This window comes from Sus scrofa, chromosome 7 (genome assembly GCF_054392235.1).
Source record: "Sus scrofa isolate SSC_HxYL_T2T_F1_AM1 chromosome 7, Sscrofa_HxYL_maternal_Yorkshire_Landrace_v2.0, whole genome shotgun sequence".
Classification (NCBI taxonomy): domain Eukaryota; kingdom Metazoa; phylum Chordata; class Mammalia; order Artiodactyla; family Suidae; genus Sus; species Sus scrofa.
Window position 1 is genome coordinate 3,804,357 of NC_139389.1, and position 18,140 is coordinate 3,822,496.

The 18,140-nt window shown below is 52.7% G+C and overlaps 1 protein-coding gene across 3 annotated transcripts in view; it reads right to left on the reverse strand.

The window, feature by feature from the left end:
* Positions 1 to 18,140, reverse strand: part of F13A1 (coagulation factor XIII A chain) — a 149,783-nt gene that overhangs the window by 20,167 nt on the left and 111,476 nt on the right. For all 3 annotated transcript variants that reach the window (XR_014809479.1, XM_001927630.8, XM_084967225.1), the window contains 2 exons: positions 15,127 to 15,280; positions 4,043 to 4,330 (listed from right to left, as the gene is read on the reverse strand). Coding sequence is in view for 2 of the 3 variants with exons in the window: in XM_001927630.8 (XP_001927665.3) it covers positions 4,043 to 4,330; positions 15,127 to 15,280 (442 nt within the window). In the remaining variant the exon portion in view is untranslated. The remainder of the gene's footprint in view (positions 1 to 4,042; positions 4,331 to 15,126; positions 15,281 to 18,140) is intronic.

Consider the following 18,140-nt stretch of genomic DNA (forward strand, 5'->3'; position numbering starts at 1 on the left):
AATGACTTGTGTCGCCTTGTTTGGGTCTGAGCCTAGACCCTGCTTCCTCCATGGCTCCCCTGGCAGGGGGCCGTCCAGAAGACGACAACGGTGGTCCTCAGCTGGGGACAACCTCAGATTATTTTCACTCGCTCAGATGGGGCCAGATGGAGCGGCAAAATGACAGGCCCCGGAGAACGTCCATTTGGCCTCCAGCTGCCTCCAGTAACCAGAGAACAGCGGCCATACCCTCTGGCTATTCGTAGAGGGCTGGGTTTGGCCACTGGGCTTTTTAGGCTGGTGAGATGTGCCCAGCTTCCTTCTACCCATCTTCACAGAGGCTTTGGCTCCCTTGCTCCCGTCGGCCCGGAGACCGTTGATTTCTCTGAGGTAGAATGAAACCTTGGCACTTAAGAAACTGGGCTGTGTCTCTGAGCCCCAGAGCGTGGAGCTCCTGAAATAGTGCATTATGTAAGTGCTGTGATTTGCCACTGCACAAGAAATTGTTCTAGATAAAGTTTATTAAACGTGGCAAGAGAAAGAAGAATAGATTTTCATTCTATGAGCGCTGGAGCTGGGATCCTGCCAGCATCATTTACGGTGTCTGGGGAAAGCCAGGGGAGACACAGACGGGAGCTGCCTCATCTCTTTTCCAAAAAGCGAAGGCAACTAAATATAGCCAAGTGGAAATGATAGCACCTTTGAAGGTACTGGGAGGTTGAAGTTATTCGAATCTTCCCAACTGATTGGAGCCCACGCATTGCCTTGAATTATCAATCTGGAAAATGTGCCGTGCCTTCCTCTTGGAAAACTTTCTTTGCCATGCAGCCTCTCAGGAAGGCGCCCTGACCTGCTCCATTAGGGTCTAGGAAAAAGCTCTCTCGTGGCTTTTGGCAGCTGACGGCGGTTTATTTCAGGTGGCGACATGCAATTTGTTGCATAGAGTGACGGCCACCTACCTGCAGGGTAAAGTGAGAAACGGTCCCCAGCTCCCTTCAGCTTGTTCAGGACCGGCCTCGGGGTGGGAGCCGTGTGAACCCCGAGTCAGGCTTCGGCTGGATCAGCCACCCCTGGATGGATGCCTGATGCATCACGCTGTTCCAGCCTGACTTAGACGAGCTCCAGCTCTTACTGGCTCAGGGGAAGAGGGGGCAGGGGTTGAGAGATAGCACTCTTGTGAGTGAAGCTGTGGACAAGCCCCCGAGTCCCTGTGTTTTGAAATAAAAGGCTTTTCCTTTCACCTCTCAGGCCTTCCCTCGGTCTCCAAAGGCCAACTCAAGAGTTGACGATGAGAAAATACTGATGCAGCTGAAAACGAGTTGAAACAGCCTCCAAGACGGTATGTCCCGCCTTGGCCCACAACTTACTCTAACCGGCTTTTTACAAACGGTTTCTCCCTCGCTTATTTGCTTTCTTTTACTGGGGTCTACTTTTTATTTTTTTAATTCTTTGTCCTTTTGTCTTTTTAGGGCCATAACCACGGCATATGAAGGTTCCCAGTCTAGGGGTCGAATCGGAGCTGTAGCCACCGGCCTACATCACAGCCACGACAACGCCAGATCCGAGCCACGTCTATGACCTGCACTACACGTTGGATCCTTAACCCACTGAGCGAGACCAGGGATCGAACCCACAACCTCACGGTTCCCAGTCAGATTTGTTTCCACGGCGCCACAATGGGAACTCCTAGAAGTTAACATTTAAGGAGAACCTGCATGTGGGAAGCCCATTACATGCATCATCTCGTTTAGTTCCCTCTACGGCCCCATCCCTCGCACGGCACATCCAAGCTGCCAACAGATCCTGCAGCGGCTCCCTTCAGCACAGGCGCAGATCCGACGGTTCCCACGGCCTGTCTCACGTCCGCCACCACCTGGCCAAGAGCATCCTAAGCTGTCCTCAGCTCAGCTCCTCCTCCCCTGTGGTCTGTCTGAACACAGCAGCCAGCGGGATCGCTTAGAACCCAAGTTAGACCAGGGCAGCTTCTGCTCAAACCCTCCCATGGTTCTCTCACCCGGAATCAAAGCCAAAGTCCTCACAAGGGTCTTTCTGGTCTTTACCTGGTCTGTACCCACCCCCTCCACCGGACAGCCCTGCTCCCGACTCTGGTCTCCTTGCCGCTCCTAGGACACAGCAGCAGACAAGTGCTGGCCTCAGGGCCTTTACACTTGCTCTCCCCCCCCCCACCCCGCCCGCCCCTGCTGGAAAGCTAACTCCCTTCTTTTGTCCCCGTTAAAGCGGTTTTCCTTGACGACCCCACCCCCACCAGCACGCTCCGCCTTCCGTACCCTGCGCTGTGTTTTCCTATTCTAGGCAGCACCACATCGTAACGAGCTTGACTGGTCACTGCTGATTTCCCCTGCCTCTCCCCAGGGGATCTCGAACTCCACGAGCAACTCACTGCTGCATGGCCAGCGCAAAACAGTACCCGGACTTGGCGGCACTAACTCAAGGGGTGTGTGGGGGACTCCAGCCACCCAGGGATGGACACAGCATGAGCTCAGAGTGCTTAAGTAACTTGCCCAGGGACACACAGCTAGTAGGTCACACAGTCACAGCTGAAATGTGTCTGGATGTGTCCAGCTTCAAGGCTCAGGCTCCCTCAGGTCCACGGCGTGTCGGTCTGTCTGTCCTAAACAGTTGTGATGAATCTTTCCTTGGCACCTTATAGTGACCACCCTTTTCTGTAAGAACTGCTTGGCTTCCCAGTACTAGATCTTCCAGTTTCCAAGAAAGATACTGTGACCATTTCTTAATTGTTGGCTTCGCTACTGAAGCTGGGAGATCTGTGTGCTTAAGCTCAGGGAGGTTTCTTGGAATTAGGACTTTTAGGAATAGTTTCCATTTTTCCTGGGAATGTCTTTCTGAAGTCTCTTGAGGGGACTTCCCGTGGCGTGGGACAGACACAAAATCCAGGGAGCTTGCAAACAACTGAGACGAGCCTTTGGTCATCCCCAGGTGGCATCATGGTCTTACCGGCCTCTGCTTTATAGAAATGACTATTCTTATACCTCTCTCTCTCTCTCTTTTTTTTTTCCATTTCTTTTTCTGTGCCACAAATCAGGTCAATGGATCTGGTTTCCAGAAGTGCTGGCTGTTTCCAGTCTGCTCTGTCTCACGTGTCGTGCTTCGCCTGGACACCAGGCTCTCCTGGTTGACTCACTGGGCCCGTTGAGTCACCAGCTGTTGAACACATCACATGCTAGTACCCCAGGATACGAGAAGGGGGGCGGTGCAACCCCCAGGGCACGCTGCGGCGCGTCAACCCCAGTCCTGCTTAAAATGTTCTGAGTTGTTTAGGGTGAAGAAGATGCTTTGGAAGGTCGTCTGTGCCAGGGAGGCTGGAGGGATCAAGGTGAGAAAGACACAGAGAGAAAGAGAGAGCACGCAAGCCTGGGGAGACGGCTGGACCGGCAGTGCCCTTCAGAGGCTCCTGGACAGCGCATCCTGAATCTCCAATTTTCTCTCCTCAGGCTGGGCTCTCCTGACCCCGCCCACCGGACAGATCACGCTGCCCCAAGTGGTAAAGCCAAACACACCACCCCTGCTGGGCAGCCTTCCCCCAACCCCACAAAGCCGTTCCTAAGTTGGGAGAGAGGGACCACCAGCTGGCCTGCTTCTGGGACATGAGCGTCAGCGACTTTCCTGAGCACCAGGAAGCCTGCTCTTCCTGAGATCCTGTGAAAAACGCTGATCTCGATTCCGAAGGCCTGGGGCGGGACCTGAGCATCTGCATTTGCGACCAGCTCCCCGTGGGCGCTGATGCTTCAGATCCTCAGCCCCCCCTCCCCTGGACGCTACGAGAAGTAAAGCGACATTCAGTGTTCAGGACTCACGGGGCCCTAGGCTCTGAAAAGGTGGGTGCTCACGTCTGTGCAGAATGGAAGTGGTGGTCCTTCTAGAAAAAGGGGGGCCTCCCCTGGGGCTGGTGCTCCTGAGCTCTGGGCCAGAACTCGAACTTGGACAGGACGTTCTGATGGGGAGGGGGGCAGAGTCAGCAGCAAGCCAGACGGGAAAGCAGGGGACGCGTCCCGGAGAGCGCGGTGCCCCCCACTTCACTTACAGGACAGGGGCTCCAGCGTGACATTGAACGTCTCGTTCTTGAACTCCCCCTTGGAGACGCCGGTGTAGAAGGTGATGTTGCCCGAGAGATAGGCCGTGACGCTGTAGCGGGTGGGGCTGTTGTTTCTGAAGGTGAGGACGACTTTGAAGTCTCTGCCCAGCACGGCGCGCTCCACCTCGAAGTCCATGTGGATGTCGGACCGGGATTTGGGGATGCCCTCTGTGCTGAGGGGCTTCTTAGCCCCATACATCAGGGCAGTTTCGAGGGCCAGCCGCTCTTCTTCTTGACCTAGGAAAGGGGCAGAGATGAGGACAGAGGAATGCACCCCACCCACGACAAAGTCGCCCTCATGAGCGGGGCGCTGCGGGCAGCGTGCGCTGTAATTGCCTGTGGGGCTCTGGACACAAAGCCTTTCTGTGTCCCCCATTTCTTGTTCTTAGGAAATGGGCCTCGTTCAGCCTCCGTGGCCTTCCCTGGGTTCCAAGGGACACCTTCAGACAGCTGCCCATCAGGGAAGGGAGGGGATGCAGAGACAAGGGAGGAACCTTCAAGAAACGATGGTACAGCCCTTGGGCAGGGGCCTGGTGCCCTCTCAAGGGAGACACGGAATAATATAGGCTTCTTTTAGAAACGAATGCTTTCAAACTGAACAGCTTAGAGTCCTTCCTTGTCCTTCTCCCTGGCTTAATTGCACCCTAAACACCACCACCCATAAGCTAAAGATGAGGCATGCTGAGAAAAATTGGCCGTGTGAAACCAGACACGGCCCTGTGGGGCTCCTGGGTGCAAAAGCCTTTCTGTGTCCCCCATTTCTTGTTCTTAGGAAATGGGCTTCATTCAGCCCCCATGGCCTTCCCTGGGTTCCAAGGGATCCATTCAGACAGTTGCGGATGGGGGACAGAGAGGAACAGTCCAGCAGCAACAGTGCAGCCTTGGGACAGGATCCCGGTTCCCTCCCGAGGAAGACATAACACAGACATCCTTACACCTAAGGGAAAAGTTACATCCCTCCGCTTCTTTTAGAAACGAACACTTTGAAACCGAACGGCTGAGAGTCCTTCCTTGTCCTTCTCCCCGGCTTAATCACATCCCAAACACAATCACCAGCAAAACTAAAGATGAGGCCCCGGAGCAGAATCGCGGGCGGGTGGAAGGCTATTAGGACAAGATGTTTTTCTGGAACCTTCTGAGTTGGCTCTACTCTCTGATCCATACGCCCTTTCGCAAGTACTGTTATTCTAGGCGATGACCCAGAAGACCCCCACCGTGCTTGTGGGGTGTGGAAAAGGGGACGCGGGTCTCGGCAAGAGCGAGGCCATTTTGCTGCCACCGTCCGCCATGGTGAGCTTAAGGTGACTCATACGAGGGCGCTGAGAAAAGCAAGGTCATTCGAACTTGAGAAACTCTGAGCCCCGATGGCTCTAAAAAATTCCAGAATAGCTGGATTGTGCTTGAGGCCAATCCTTAAAGTAACAATATAGAGCATTCTGTGGGGCTGTACATCTTTCTGCATCCTGCCTGTAACTCAAGGTGACTGTAGCATGTTAGACACGTAAGCGAGCGCTATCAATGGATCTCCCCCTTTCTGTTCAGGGTGCGTGATTGGGAAGCGACTCCCCATGGACCTGCCGGCAAAATAAAGCTGTTTTCTGTCTTCCTCGAGGGTGCTCTGAGGGGATTTCTGGGAATTCTACAGCATGATCGGGCCGAGGCCTCCTAGTGGCACCTTTGAGATCGCCTGACGCCTCCAAAGAAAGAAGAATATACATGTTTGTCCCAGTCTTGAGTCCTACCTAAAAACCTGTTTTTCTCCTTTTTTTTTTTTTTTACTATATAACGCCTCGCAATTCTTTCCACTGGGGGAGCACAATCTTTAAGGCATTAGCCTGCCGTGGCCTTCTTTGCCTGGCCAAGCAATAAAGCTATTTTTTTCTCCTTTACTCCAAACTCTGTCTCTGTGTTTCAATTCAGCACCCGCAGACGGAGGCCGAGGTTCGGCAACACCTCTGGAAGCCCCACGTCTTCCCTTTGAGGCTGCTGCCATCATCACTGTCCCCAGTTCGGAATTCGGCTCGATCAAGTTCCCAGACAGTTACGACCCTATCTGATCAGAAGTGGCTACGGCGCTTATGACTCTAAGGGCTGTTTTTCCAGGGCCGCTGCTTCAGGGTTCAGCGGGTAAAAACGGGCAAAATCTCACTCTTGTCGCGGAGCAGCAGGGCCCTGTGGGGCCTTCCTGGGACAGAACCCTCCCCACCTCCTCTCAAACACCCAGACAACAGCATCTGAGGCACATTTCCTGAGCTGCTTTACAAAGGTGAAAATCCCACCCCTCAGCCGAAGGCAAGATATTAACTACTTAATGGCTCCAGCGCAGAGCCCTAGGCCCCCGAGCAAGCGCCTAAGGACTGAGGACCTCAATGCTTCTGATACCGCCCACTCGGCGCCGTCAGCCAATCAGAAGATTGTGCACAAGCTGATCACTTCCCTGTGACCCACCCCTCCCCCTAAACCTGGCTTTTATTTGCTTAATTTTTTTTATTAAATTTTTTTTTTGTTTTTTTAGGGCTGCGCCTGCAGCATATGGAGGTTCCCGGGCTAGGGGTCCAATCGGAGCTGTAGCCACTGGCCTACAGCACAGCCACAGCAACGCCAGATCCTTAACCCACTGAGCAAGGCCAGGGATCCAACCCGCACCCTCATGGATGCTAGTTGGGTTCGTTAACCCCTGAACCACGACAGGAACTCCTGGCTTTTAAAATTGCTTTACAAGTTTGGTTTGGGGAGTTAAAGTTTTGGGGGTGATGAGCCACTGGTCTCCTTGCGTAGCCTGCAGTAAACCTTTCTCCACTCCAAACTCCCATGTTTTGGAGGCCTCGCTGTGGGCGGCACAGGAACTTGTGCTAAAATTCTCAAACTGGGATGGGTTTACCTCCCCCCAAGGTCCTAACCAGGGAGCCAGGAGCTGGAAGAGCTGCCTCTCGCTGTCCCACCTTCTGCACCGTGAGCTGTCTCCATTCGTGGGTCCCGACAAGACCTGTCTTGCTCATGGCTCTCCATACCTGGGCCTGTCCCACTCGCTCCTAGTGAGCTGACCCCTGGGCAGCTCCAGCCCTGCCCGCGTCCTTCTCTGTCGCCATCTGCTCCAGCAGGGCACAGACACCACTCTGTCTGAGCCACGCCCGCCTGTGCCTCTCCGACCGAGCTCTCCATGAGCGAGCCCTCCCTAACAGGGCTCTGGGGCCAAGTTCCCATGGGGAGCGCTGGGCCCTCTCGCCTCCAGGATGCTCACAGCATCCCGTAGCCTGGCCAAGGTTCCGAGACGGAGCCCAGCCTTGAGGGGGCGTGATTATTATTCCCAGGCTGGAGGTCTCATTGGAGCTGCAGTTGCCGGCCTACACCACAGCCACCGCAACGCCAGATCCGAGCCTCGTCTATGACCCATGGCACAGCTCACTGCAGATCCTTAACCCACGGAGCAAGGCTAGGGATCAAACCCGCGTCTTCATGGATACTAGCTGAGCCACAATGGGAACTCCCAATGAGGCGTACTTTTCGGCCTCTGGGAGTGTAGTCTGATGTGTGTGCCGATTTTAGGGAAATGTCTCATGAAGGGTTCCCAGGGTGGTGGTGGTGGAGATGAAGGTGGGGGAGCTGGAAGAATCAAAAGTAGCTTCATGCGGCGGGGGGTGGGGTGGGGGGGAAGATTGAGAAATGCAGGTATAGGTTGCGGCTCAGAACCTGCAGCTTGCGACTGCAGGCTGGTGGGCTGACCCTCCGAAGGCCTCTCGGCAGATCTTAGCGCACGTGGACGACAGAGGGGTAAATTCTTGGGCTTGTAAAAACGAGTCATGGGAATGGCTAGCAAAAGAAGACCCACTTTGAAATAAAAACACTGGCTTTTAGAGTTACATTCATTTTAGGATGCCTCCCACTTAATGACAAAATGCAGCAGAGACAAAGCAGTCGGTTAATGGCAGTACCAAGTGTCCCTGAGAGCTAACTCTGTGACAGGTGAGGCATATACTGTGCCCCAGCTCACTGAATCCTCAAAACGGTTCCTCCAGGTAGGCACTGTTATTACCATCTGTTTCCTTGTCTGTAAACTAAGGGCGCGTACAGGGTAGGGTTGGCCGGTGGGTAGAGGCAGGACACGCATAAGAACCAGCAGCCACCACCAGGACACGGCAAAGGCAGAGGAAACGCCGGCAGAGGTTGCAAACCACGTCAGTGAGTATTTTGTGTGTGTGGTGTGTTGACAATTTCTCTGAGCATCGAGACTACAAGAATGTGCCAGAAACAACTGGTCCCGGACAAGCGCTGGCTTGAGCACAAGTTTACAGTCGATAAGAGGGAGATGATATTAGGGAAGGAGGGGCTGGGACGAGGGAGGTGCCCTGAGCCATTGGAGCAGAGAGCATCTGGTGAGAGCGAGCACGAATGATTATCGCTTTGGATGGGCACCAGATATGCATTTAGGCAAAATGCGGGAGGTGAACCAACACCAGCAGCGGGAATAGGGCAGAGGTGCCCCCTTGGGGACAGGCTGATCTGGCCACGTGGGGGAGGGGCAGTGGAAGCTCCTGGATGCTGGGAGAGACTTGACAGTGGGTTGCAGGTGGAGCAGCCTCTAGTTTCCTTCTGGGGACCAGTCTGTCCCTGTGAGCAGGAACAGCCGGAGAGCCAGGCTGGAGTGGTCCTGGGAAGCGCAGGGCTTCCCCAGCTGGGCAGAAACCCTGCCCTCTGCAGTTGCGATCTGTGCTCCTCCAAGGACTTGCATAACTCAGTAAGGGCCGTGAACTGAGTGCCCAGGGAGAATGGCAAGGTCAAAGCCACCTCCCCATCAACTGGGTGTGATGAGAGGCCCCTCTGGTCTGGCGCGCATCTTCTCATTGTTCAGGTCTTGGCTCAAAGGTCCCCACCTCCATGAGCCCGCCCTCTCCTCTCTCACTAACACATTACTGGCTTTCCTTCCTTTCCCAGGACGTGTCACCAGGTGACGTTACCTCCCCCACGAGAACGTAAGTTCCGTGTCCCCGCGACCCGGGACCCAGCCTGGCACAGAGGCTTGGCAGGAGCAAAATTTGGAGAAACACTTTGCTTTCATCCAGAGAAACAGCAGTAAACAGTCTAGCTGAGGACATGAGATGTTCAGGTAAGCCCACCTGTGAAGGAGCTACCTGTGCTGCCATGCCTTTGGTCATCTCATGCTGGGTGAGCCCCTGTAATGTCCAGGCCCAGGCGAGAAGCACAGCCCTTCCCACGCGGGTCTAAGGGACAAGGAGAGGGGCCGCCACCCACACATCCATCACCGATGCTGGGTCAGACTTTGTGGGCGGTGTGGGCAGCATGGGGCACAGACTTGACATCTCGCTCAAGGTGTTGGGGGTCAGGGGAGGGTTCTGAGAGGGATTCCTCTCGCAGGGGGAACAAAGGCATGAAGGCCAGCTCGTTGAAGGAACTGGCAGCCACCCACCTGGCTGCTGCTTATGGCACCTGGGGGCGTGGTCAGGCACCTGCTTAAGGCACCTGGGGGCGTGGTCAGGCACCTGCTTAAGGCACTGGGGGCGTGGTCAGGAGATGCTAAGGGCAGGGGGCAGCAAAAAGGCAAAGAGCAGAGGCGTGGCCAGTTCTGGCTGGAAGACTCTGGAGGCAACAGAGGAGAGTAGGGGCTCTTAATCAGTGCAGCAACAGCTGAGATTTTTATCTGAAATGTGTCAGTTTGGAGGCAATGACGTGGGTGTGGGAAAGAAAGTGAGGAGGGCAGTGGAACTGGGAAGCTACAGCAGGTGCATCCAGGGGAAAAAGCTAATCTCAGAGGCACAGTAGTGATACCAGAACGACCAGCAACAGTGGAAACTAACTTTTTTTGGCCACTCCCCACGTATCGGGCTGATGGGCTTCTGAGACTGATGCTGTCTGATTCGTAGGGAGTGGCCACGGAGATGGAGGAGAGGAGGTGATTTGAACTATTTCAAAGGGGTCGGTTAGGGGAGCTGCTGCTTGACCGATTTTCAAGGTGCTAAATTTGGGTGGACCGAGGTTCTCCTCACTGGGGCAGAGAGTACAGGTGTGGGGAGGGAGCGAGGGAAGGCGGCATTCGGGGAGCTTCAGTTTCAGATTCCTATGGGATATTGAGGTGAATGTGGGGCTGAGTAGTGACGTCTAAGTTGGAGACAGACTTGGGAATGATCAGTATGTACAGCATGTTGACACCAGCGAGTGGGTAGGAAAGAAGGAAGAAAGCCTAGAAGGAAGTAACATTCTGAGCAGGCAAAGAAAGGAGCATTCTTAGTTGCAGAAGAAGATGGAAGAAAGAGTCAGGTAGGCTGGGACGGAGAAAACTGCATTATAGGAACAAAGAGAAGAGAGAACTTCAAAGCAATCTAAGTGTTCGTCAATGGATGGATGGATAAAGACGATGTGGTGCAAATAGCCAATGGAATACTACTCAGCCATAAAAATGAAAGTCTGCCATTTGCAGCATCATGGATGCCACTAGAGACTCTCATACTAAGTGTTGTAAGTCAGAAAGAGAAACACAAACACGGTATGATATCACTTCTATGTGGAATCTAAAAACAGCTACAGTGAATGTAACAAAAAAGATGCAGACTCAGTATAGAGAACAAGCCAGTGGTTACCAGTGGGGAGGCGGGGCAGGGGCAATGACGTTGGTAGGAGAGGAGAAGGTACAAACTGCCAGGTGTAACATAAGCTACAAGGATGTACTGTGGAACACGGGGAATATAGCCAGTATTTTACAACAACTATAAACGGAGCAGAACTTCTCCTATCTCGTACACCTGTAATATATAATATTGTACAGCAATTAAATTTCAATTAAAAATAAAGAAGAAACATTTTTAAAACTTTAAAAAATTAGAAACAGAGAGAGAACTTCAAGAATTGAGAGTGAGCAATAGCATGAAAAACTGCAGGTGGTTTCAGGCAAGCTGAAGTCTGCAGGATGTTTATTCCACGGGGCAATTAGATGCTTTGGCATCCTTGAAGAGAAGGGCCTCAAGGATGTGCTGGTGGCAGAACTCAGGGCAGAACAGGTGAGGAAGGGAAGGAAAGGAGCATGGCAGGATGCTGGGTGCAGGCGGTCGTGGAGGCGAGGAGGAGAGAAGGGTGGGCCACTTTGGGGGGGGGACACGCTGTTGACAAAGAGCATCTAAGCCTTTTAACACAGGTGAGATTTTTGAGGAGGGAGCTGATGGGGAAGGAAAGATGGAACTACAAGTGACAGAGGGAATGAATAACTGATGGAGGGAGGAGGAAATGAGAGCCCACATCCTCACAGAAGATGACATATTGCCCAGGAGAAGTTGTAAGCATTCTAGTTTTCCAAATTTTATAGCTTCTTCTTTTTACCTATTCTATTCTATCCATTCCATTTTATTTTATTTTATTTTTTGCTCCACCTGTGGCACATGGAAGTTCCTGGGTCAAGGAACTGAATCTGAGCTGCAGCTGGTGGCAGTGCTGGACCCTTAGCCCACTGCACCACAGGGGAAGCTCCTCATTTTAAAGAAAATTATACAATTAACATGAAGCTTTAGCTCTCGAAGTGAAAAATGATCCTTCCACGATCGATCTAGTTAATTAAAACAGTAAATTCCTAAATCTGGTCATAGTTTTTCCTGTGCTTTCACTTCCCACCGCACATTAATGGCTAGACTCCGCATGCGTGGACAGAGAAGTTCTACGAGAGATTCAACAATGAGAATCAGGGTGGCGAAGGCAGGGGCACGGATGCTGTCAGTCTTCCCCAGATGCCCGCGGGAAGACTCACTCAGAGCAGGCGCATTTTACTTGCTTTAGTCTGGGGCTCTTCCTCGGCCGGCCGGGCTCCCGACTCCTCTTTCACGGCCTGGCTTTCGGTCCTTCCTCTCTTGACGTCTGACATTGACCCCCCTCCCCCCGCCCCTCCGTGGCTGACAGCTCGGGACCTTCTGCTGAGGACAGCTGGTCACTGGGATGAGGTCTTCACGACTCGCCTTCTGTTCTGGATGCTGTCTGCTCAGGACTCCTTCTACACCAGGAGAGGGGGCTTCTGGTTTGTTTTGTTTTTATGGCCCTACTCACAGCATATGGAAGTTCCTGGGCCAAGGACTGAATCCAAGCCACAGCTGTGGCAACACCAGATCCTTTAGCCCACTGGGCTGGGGAGCCACCCTGCACCTCCACAGCAACCCGAGCCGCTGCTGTCGGATTCTTAGCCCTCTGTGCCACAGCAGGAACTCCCACAGGGGGAGAGTTCCTGCCGCCTTTTCCTGGAAAGAGCTGATCCTTCAGCCTCAGGGACCCACCACCCACGTCCTCCAGGATCTCCGAGCATCTCTCCACCCACCGTGCTCTGGGTACCCATCCCACAGCCTGGGGAGGGCTAGCTTCCTAGCCGTCTCTCCAGCTAGATGGGAAGGCAGGGCTGTGCCCATCTTCATCCCTCCAAAGGGTCTGGACTATGGCAGGTGGTTAACAGCAAGTTGCTGAAAGGATGAATGAAGACATGAAGGAATGTGGCAGCTGGCTCCTTTTTTTTTTTCTGTCTTTTTGCCATTTCTAGGGCTGCTTCTGTGGCATATGGAGGTTCCCAGGCTAGGGGTCGAATCGGAGCTGTAGCCACCGGCCTACGCCACAGCCACAGCAACACGGGATCTGAGACGCATCTGCAACCTACACCACAGCTCATGGCCATGCTGGATCCTTAACCCACTGAGCAAGGCCAGGGATCGAACCTGCAACCTCATCGTTCCTAGTCAGATTCGTTAACCACTGAGCCACCCTCCTTTCACTTTTTTAATGGACTTTTTCTTTTCCAAACCTTTCCACCTGTCACTCTATAACAATAGGGCGTGGCGTGTTTGTTTTGTTTTCTTGTGCTTATGTTTTTAAAAACTCTCTTTTTAGAAAAAAAAAAAATCCAAAAAGAAAAGAAAGATCTTTTTTTCGGGCAGTGGATGATAACCAGCGGAAGAGAAGAACTAAGTATCAGAAATACAGCACAAATTCACTAGTTCAGATGACAAAAATCCTGAATTCCTAATACTATGCACGAGAGTTCTTTCAGCCAACTTTCTCTTTATAGTGCAAATTGTTTCTGTAAATAAGAGCAGGGAGACTAACTAAAATATTTAAAACAAAATCTGCACTCAGCATTTCAGGAAAACTGATGAATATTTAGGTATATGCTAATGACTCTTCATTTTTATCCATTCACTAAAATAAAGGCCATTCTGAAGAAGCCCTGCTAGAGAATCATTTCTAACATATATTCCACGTCCCCACCGAGACACCCAGGCTCCTCCATCTCCTGTCCACTCCTGACCTCAGGGCACTCTGAGCTTAGTAATGCTTCAGCCATGTCTGCAGAGGTCTAAACCCACTGGCTGCTTCCCCCGCCAGGCCTGTGTCCTGTTCCCATCTCCTGCAAGCTCTGGTCCAGCTGCCTTTAACTGGGCTCTGTGACCTCTCTTATTGGGCTTCGCTTTTTCTGAATCTCCTGGTTGGACTAAGTGTCCTCGTACGTTTGAAAAGCCCTCCTCGGCGGAATGCACCCATCGCTTGGCCGGGAACAGAAACTGGGTCCCGCTCACTGTGGGCTCCCCAGCTCCAAACACAATTCCAGGCGTCAGGAAGGGCCAACTGGAGACGGGCCCTGGCCCCCTGCCCCTACAAGGGTTCACGCACGAGCTGCTGCCGCCTCGGCTGACCTTCACCCCCCCCAAAGAGTCCAGGGTGGAGATGCGGGGTGAGGCACGCTGCGCTCGGGGTGGGAAAACTGGCAGGACGCGTCTTCAGGTAGTTGGGTGTTTCCAGGAGAGAACCGTGAGCCCAGTTCTTGCCTCTCCTCCGATCCAGACACGCGCTGAAATCCTGCCTGGTGACGTCCACTCCCCATGACCAGCAGTGACCTTCACAAGCCCAGCACTGACCTTTGGCAAAGTGTGTGCTTGCTTGCATGCACCTCCCCTGCACCGAAATCCCAGCCATACCGACCGTCCCCCTGCCTCTGCGGAGCGGTTTTGGCTCTGAAATGCTGCCTCCTGGGCTCTAGTCCTCATTTTGCCCCAAAGCAAACTTAACTCCTGTTCTCACGGTATGCATTTTTTTTTTTTTCAGTCAACAGCTGGCACTCAGTACTCAGTAAGATGCGACTGAACTCAAAAGCTCCATTTGAAACAGTCCACACACTAAAAGTTAGCAAAATCACCTCACCATCATCTTATGATTGAGACAGGCCCTTCGACGCAATTGGCCTGAAGTCGTGAGACGGCAGGGTCGTATCCATATTGTGTTATCGCTGCCTCAGGGATTTCCATGAGGCCTCCATGGCACAAGGCCGGTGAAAGCCGTTTGTAAAAATACTAAACAAATGCGAACAGTTACGTGAATTTCATCATCGAACTGCAACTACATTTGTTGTATTATAGTCTCTAATAGGATTAGTTAAAACGGAGGTTCTTTCACATTTTTATGAATAAGAACACATCCTATAGGCTGTTGAAATAGACATGACTATTTTTTCTTATTTTTTAGAATTAAAAAATTATTAAAATAGAGTTGATGTATAATATTGTGCCCACTTCTGCTGTACAGCAAAACGACTGAGTTTTTTATACACACACACACACACACACACACACTTTCTTTTTTGTATTCTTTTCCATCCTGGTCTATTCTGGGAGATTGGATAGGGCTCCCTGGGCTGTACAGAAGGACCTCATTGCTTATCCATTCTAAAGGGAATAGTTTGCACCTACTAACCCCAAACGCCCCGTCCATCCCTCTTCTCCCTCCCCCCAGCTCCCCCCGGGCAACCGCAAGTCTGTTCTCTGTGAAAACAGATGTGGCTTTGAACCAATTATGTTGAAAGCCACGGGAAGGGGAATTCTGCTCAAAGCAAACAGACGAACAGAACTAAAATGGGATGGAAAATGTGGGTGTGCTGTGTACTCACTCAAGCTGTACCCTAACTTCCAAAGGCCACAAAGGCCCACGCCTTCTCTGGAACACATGTCGTGGTGACACTAAGGGGACCCAGGCGGAGAGGGTGTCGTTCCATCACGGCCACTTACCTTCTTGGAATTTGTAGGTATCTGTGATATCCTTCATGCCATCTGCTCCAACTTGTTTGGTCACAATTAATTTCCCAATGTGGGTGGTATCCAGGGTTTTAACCACGTGCGTGCCATCTTTCTTGGCGGTAATGTAAATAACATCGCTGTTGACCTAAAAACAGGGGAGGAGACCGTGAGCCACCATCAGATGTCCTTGTCACCAAGGTCTCCAGCTCTCAAGAGTGTGGGCATCCAGGGTCCCCAGAGCAGACACGTTCTTTTCTCCAGCATTGTCCACTGTGCTAAACTTACTTTAAAAACTATCCTGAAGGGGAATCCAGCCTAGGTTTATCATCATGCACTTTTAAGACTATTTCGTAAAAAAATAAAATAAAATAAATAAATAAAAAGGGAGTTCCCACTGTGGCTTGGTGGGTTAAGAACCTGAGTGGTATCCACGAGGATATGGGTTTGATCCCTGGCCTTTCTCAGTGGGTTAAGGATCTGGCGTTGCTATGAGCTGTGGTGTAGGTCGCAGGCGTGGTTTGGATCCTGCGTTGCTGTGGCGTAGGCAGGCAGGTGCAGCTCTGATTCAACCCCTAGCCTGGGAACTTTCATATGCCGTGCAGGTGTGGCCCTAAAGAAAAAAAAAAAAAAGCATCCACTCTTTCTTTCCTTTTTCTTGCTGCCAAATTCTACCTCCTGAGGCAGAACAGAAAGCACCCTGTACTCTCTTTCTCAGATTTCTTTTAGGCTGACAGTGACGGTGTGACCTACTTCCAGGAAGAAGAGGCAGTCTGCTGGGTGGCTTCTGGGAAAGACTGTTCTCCTTTGCCAATGGAGAGAAGTACACGGGGGAAACTGCCTTTCCCCTGCTGCCTTCGAATGTTTTCACAGGAAGGGAAATGATGCTTGGAGCTGCCGCAGCTGCCCTGGGACCGTGAAGGGAACCACTGCCGCGAATGGAAGACGGCAGAGTAGAAAGACGAGAAAAAGTGAAGGAAACTTTAAAAGAGCTTCCTGAGACTTTCAGCGCTCCCCCTGGAGGGGGCCGGGCACGCACAGACAGCGCCCTTCCTACTTGCAAATTGCAGTCACAACGATGCTAAACCTTGTCTTAATAAACAACCCTCACAGCAGATTTCGCTTTTCTAGGGAGACAAGGCTAAACGTGAAAGTGGCTAAATCCTTGTCTCCCCTTGAACGTAGCTTAGGCATGTGACATGGGCTAAAGCCCAGGCCAGGCCAAGTACACTGTCCCTGGCGGGGAGAGGAGAGGAGAGAGACGCACACAAATGGTTTTGCACCTGCACGTTGGGAGTGGGTGGAGGGAAAGGATTCTTTCCAGGTCTCGTCTGCAGGCTTTCTTTTGGGTTTCGGCTACTGGGTGGTGGTTTTCCACTCTGTCTGCACATTACTGTCACCGAGGGATTGAGAAAGGACCGTGATGGGCCCTCACCCGGGACCGGCTGGATCTCTCAGAGAGAACCATCATAAGTGGAAGGAATTCTGGACCTAGGCTGTGTGACTTGGGGCAAGTTACCGGATGTCTCTGAGCCTGGGTTCCATAAGGCCGCCCTTGTAAGGCTGGCAAGTAGATTGGCACCTCCTTTGAAAGTCCTATGTTTAATTTCTTTGGGGAGGAAAGGAGTCTTAGGGCTCCTCTAGGCCTACCCGCACAATGAAGAGGCTGTGGTCCTGCAGAACCCAGGCTGCCCCGACATCAAACTTAGCTCTTTTCAGCGTACCACCCCCACTCCCGGTCAGACACGGGCCCTTGCAGAGCACCAGGGTGGAGAGCAGGGGGAGAGCTTTGGCAGCGAAAAGACTCTGAAATGTGCTCTTGTGTCAAGAGCACGTTCGGATGTTTTGGGGCCGCAGGTGCTCAGCAAAGGTGGGCTGGGCCCTTGGACCAGAGAGCCCCCCGCTCCCCCGCAGACCCGTGCTTGTGTGCGTGGAATGTAAACCTGTGTCCACGGTGGGCAGAGGCCCCGCTCCCCTCCACTCGGGAGGGAGACTCTGGTTTTCAGGACCCAGGACAGAGTCTGCTTCCTTCATTTGTGCCCAAGTGGAGGTGAGGGCTCTGCAGGCTGTGCAGAGAAGATGGGGTTCCTGCCACGTCACCGAGAAGGCCGGGGAGCCCCGCCCAGGTTCTGCCTGGGACCCTTTTCGGCACAACTGCCAGACGTCCCCCTGGGGGCTTGCCGTTCCTTCAGCCCGTAGGGGCTGGTTCTGCTGCCACGCTCCCGTGTGTGTGTGTTTCCTGCTGCTGCACACCTCTGCCTCACCTCCCGCCAGGACCACCTGTGCTGGAAGGTGCCACCTGGCCCCTTTCTCTCTGAGACGTTGTTCTCAGCAGTGCACGATGCACATACTTTTGTTGGCTTCATTCATTCCTGTGTGTATTGACGGCTGCCACGTGCCAGACTCTGCTTTCAGCAATGAGAAAACCCAGCAGATCCTACCTGAGGGAAACTTATTTCTAGGAGTTCCCATGGTGGCTCGGTGGGAATGAACCCAAGCAGTGTCCACGAGGATGAGGGTTCGATCCCTGGCCTTGCTCAGTGGGTTAAGGATCCGGCGTTGCCGTGAGCTGTGGTGTAGGTTGCAGATGAGGTGCGGATCCTGCGTTGCTGTGGCTGTGGGGTAGGCCAGCAGATACAGCTCCGATTCGACCCCTAGCCCGGAAATTCCATATGCCTCAGGGGTGGCGCTAAAAAGCCAGCAAACAAACTCATTCTAGAAGAAGACTTAGAAACACTAAGTCGGGGTAGAAGGACAGAAACCCCAGGGCAGGTGAGACGTTTTAGGCAGAAGGTGGGGTGAGTGATGGTCTCTTTGGGGAGTGAGTTGAGCAGAGACCGGGATGAAGTGGGGGAACAGAACCTGCGAAGAGGGGGAGGAGGTGGGGCCAGAGCTTCTGCAGCCAGAAGAACTGTCGGTGTAAAGACTCGGACAGAAGAGCTTGTGTGGATGTTTCCAGAAGAGCAAGGAGGTCCGTGTGGCTGGAGGGAAATGGGCAGGGGTGGGGG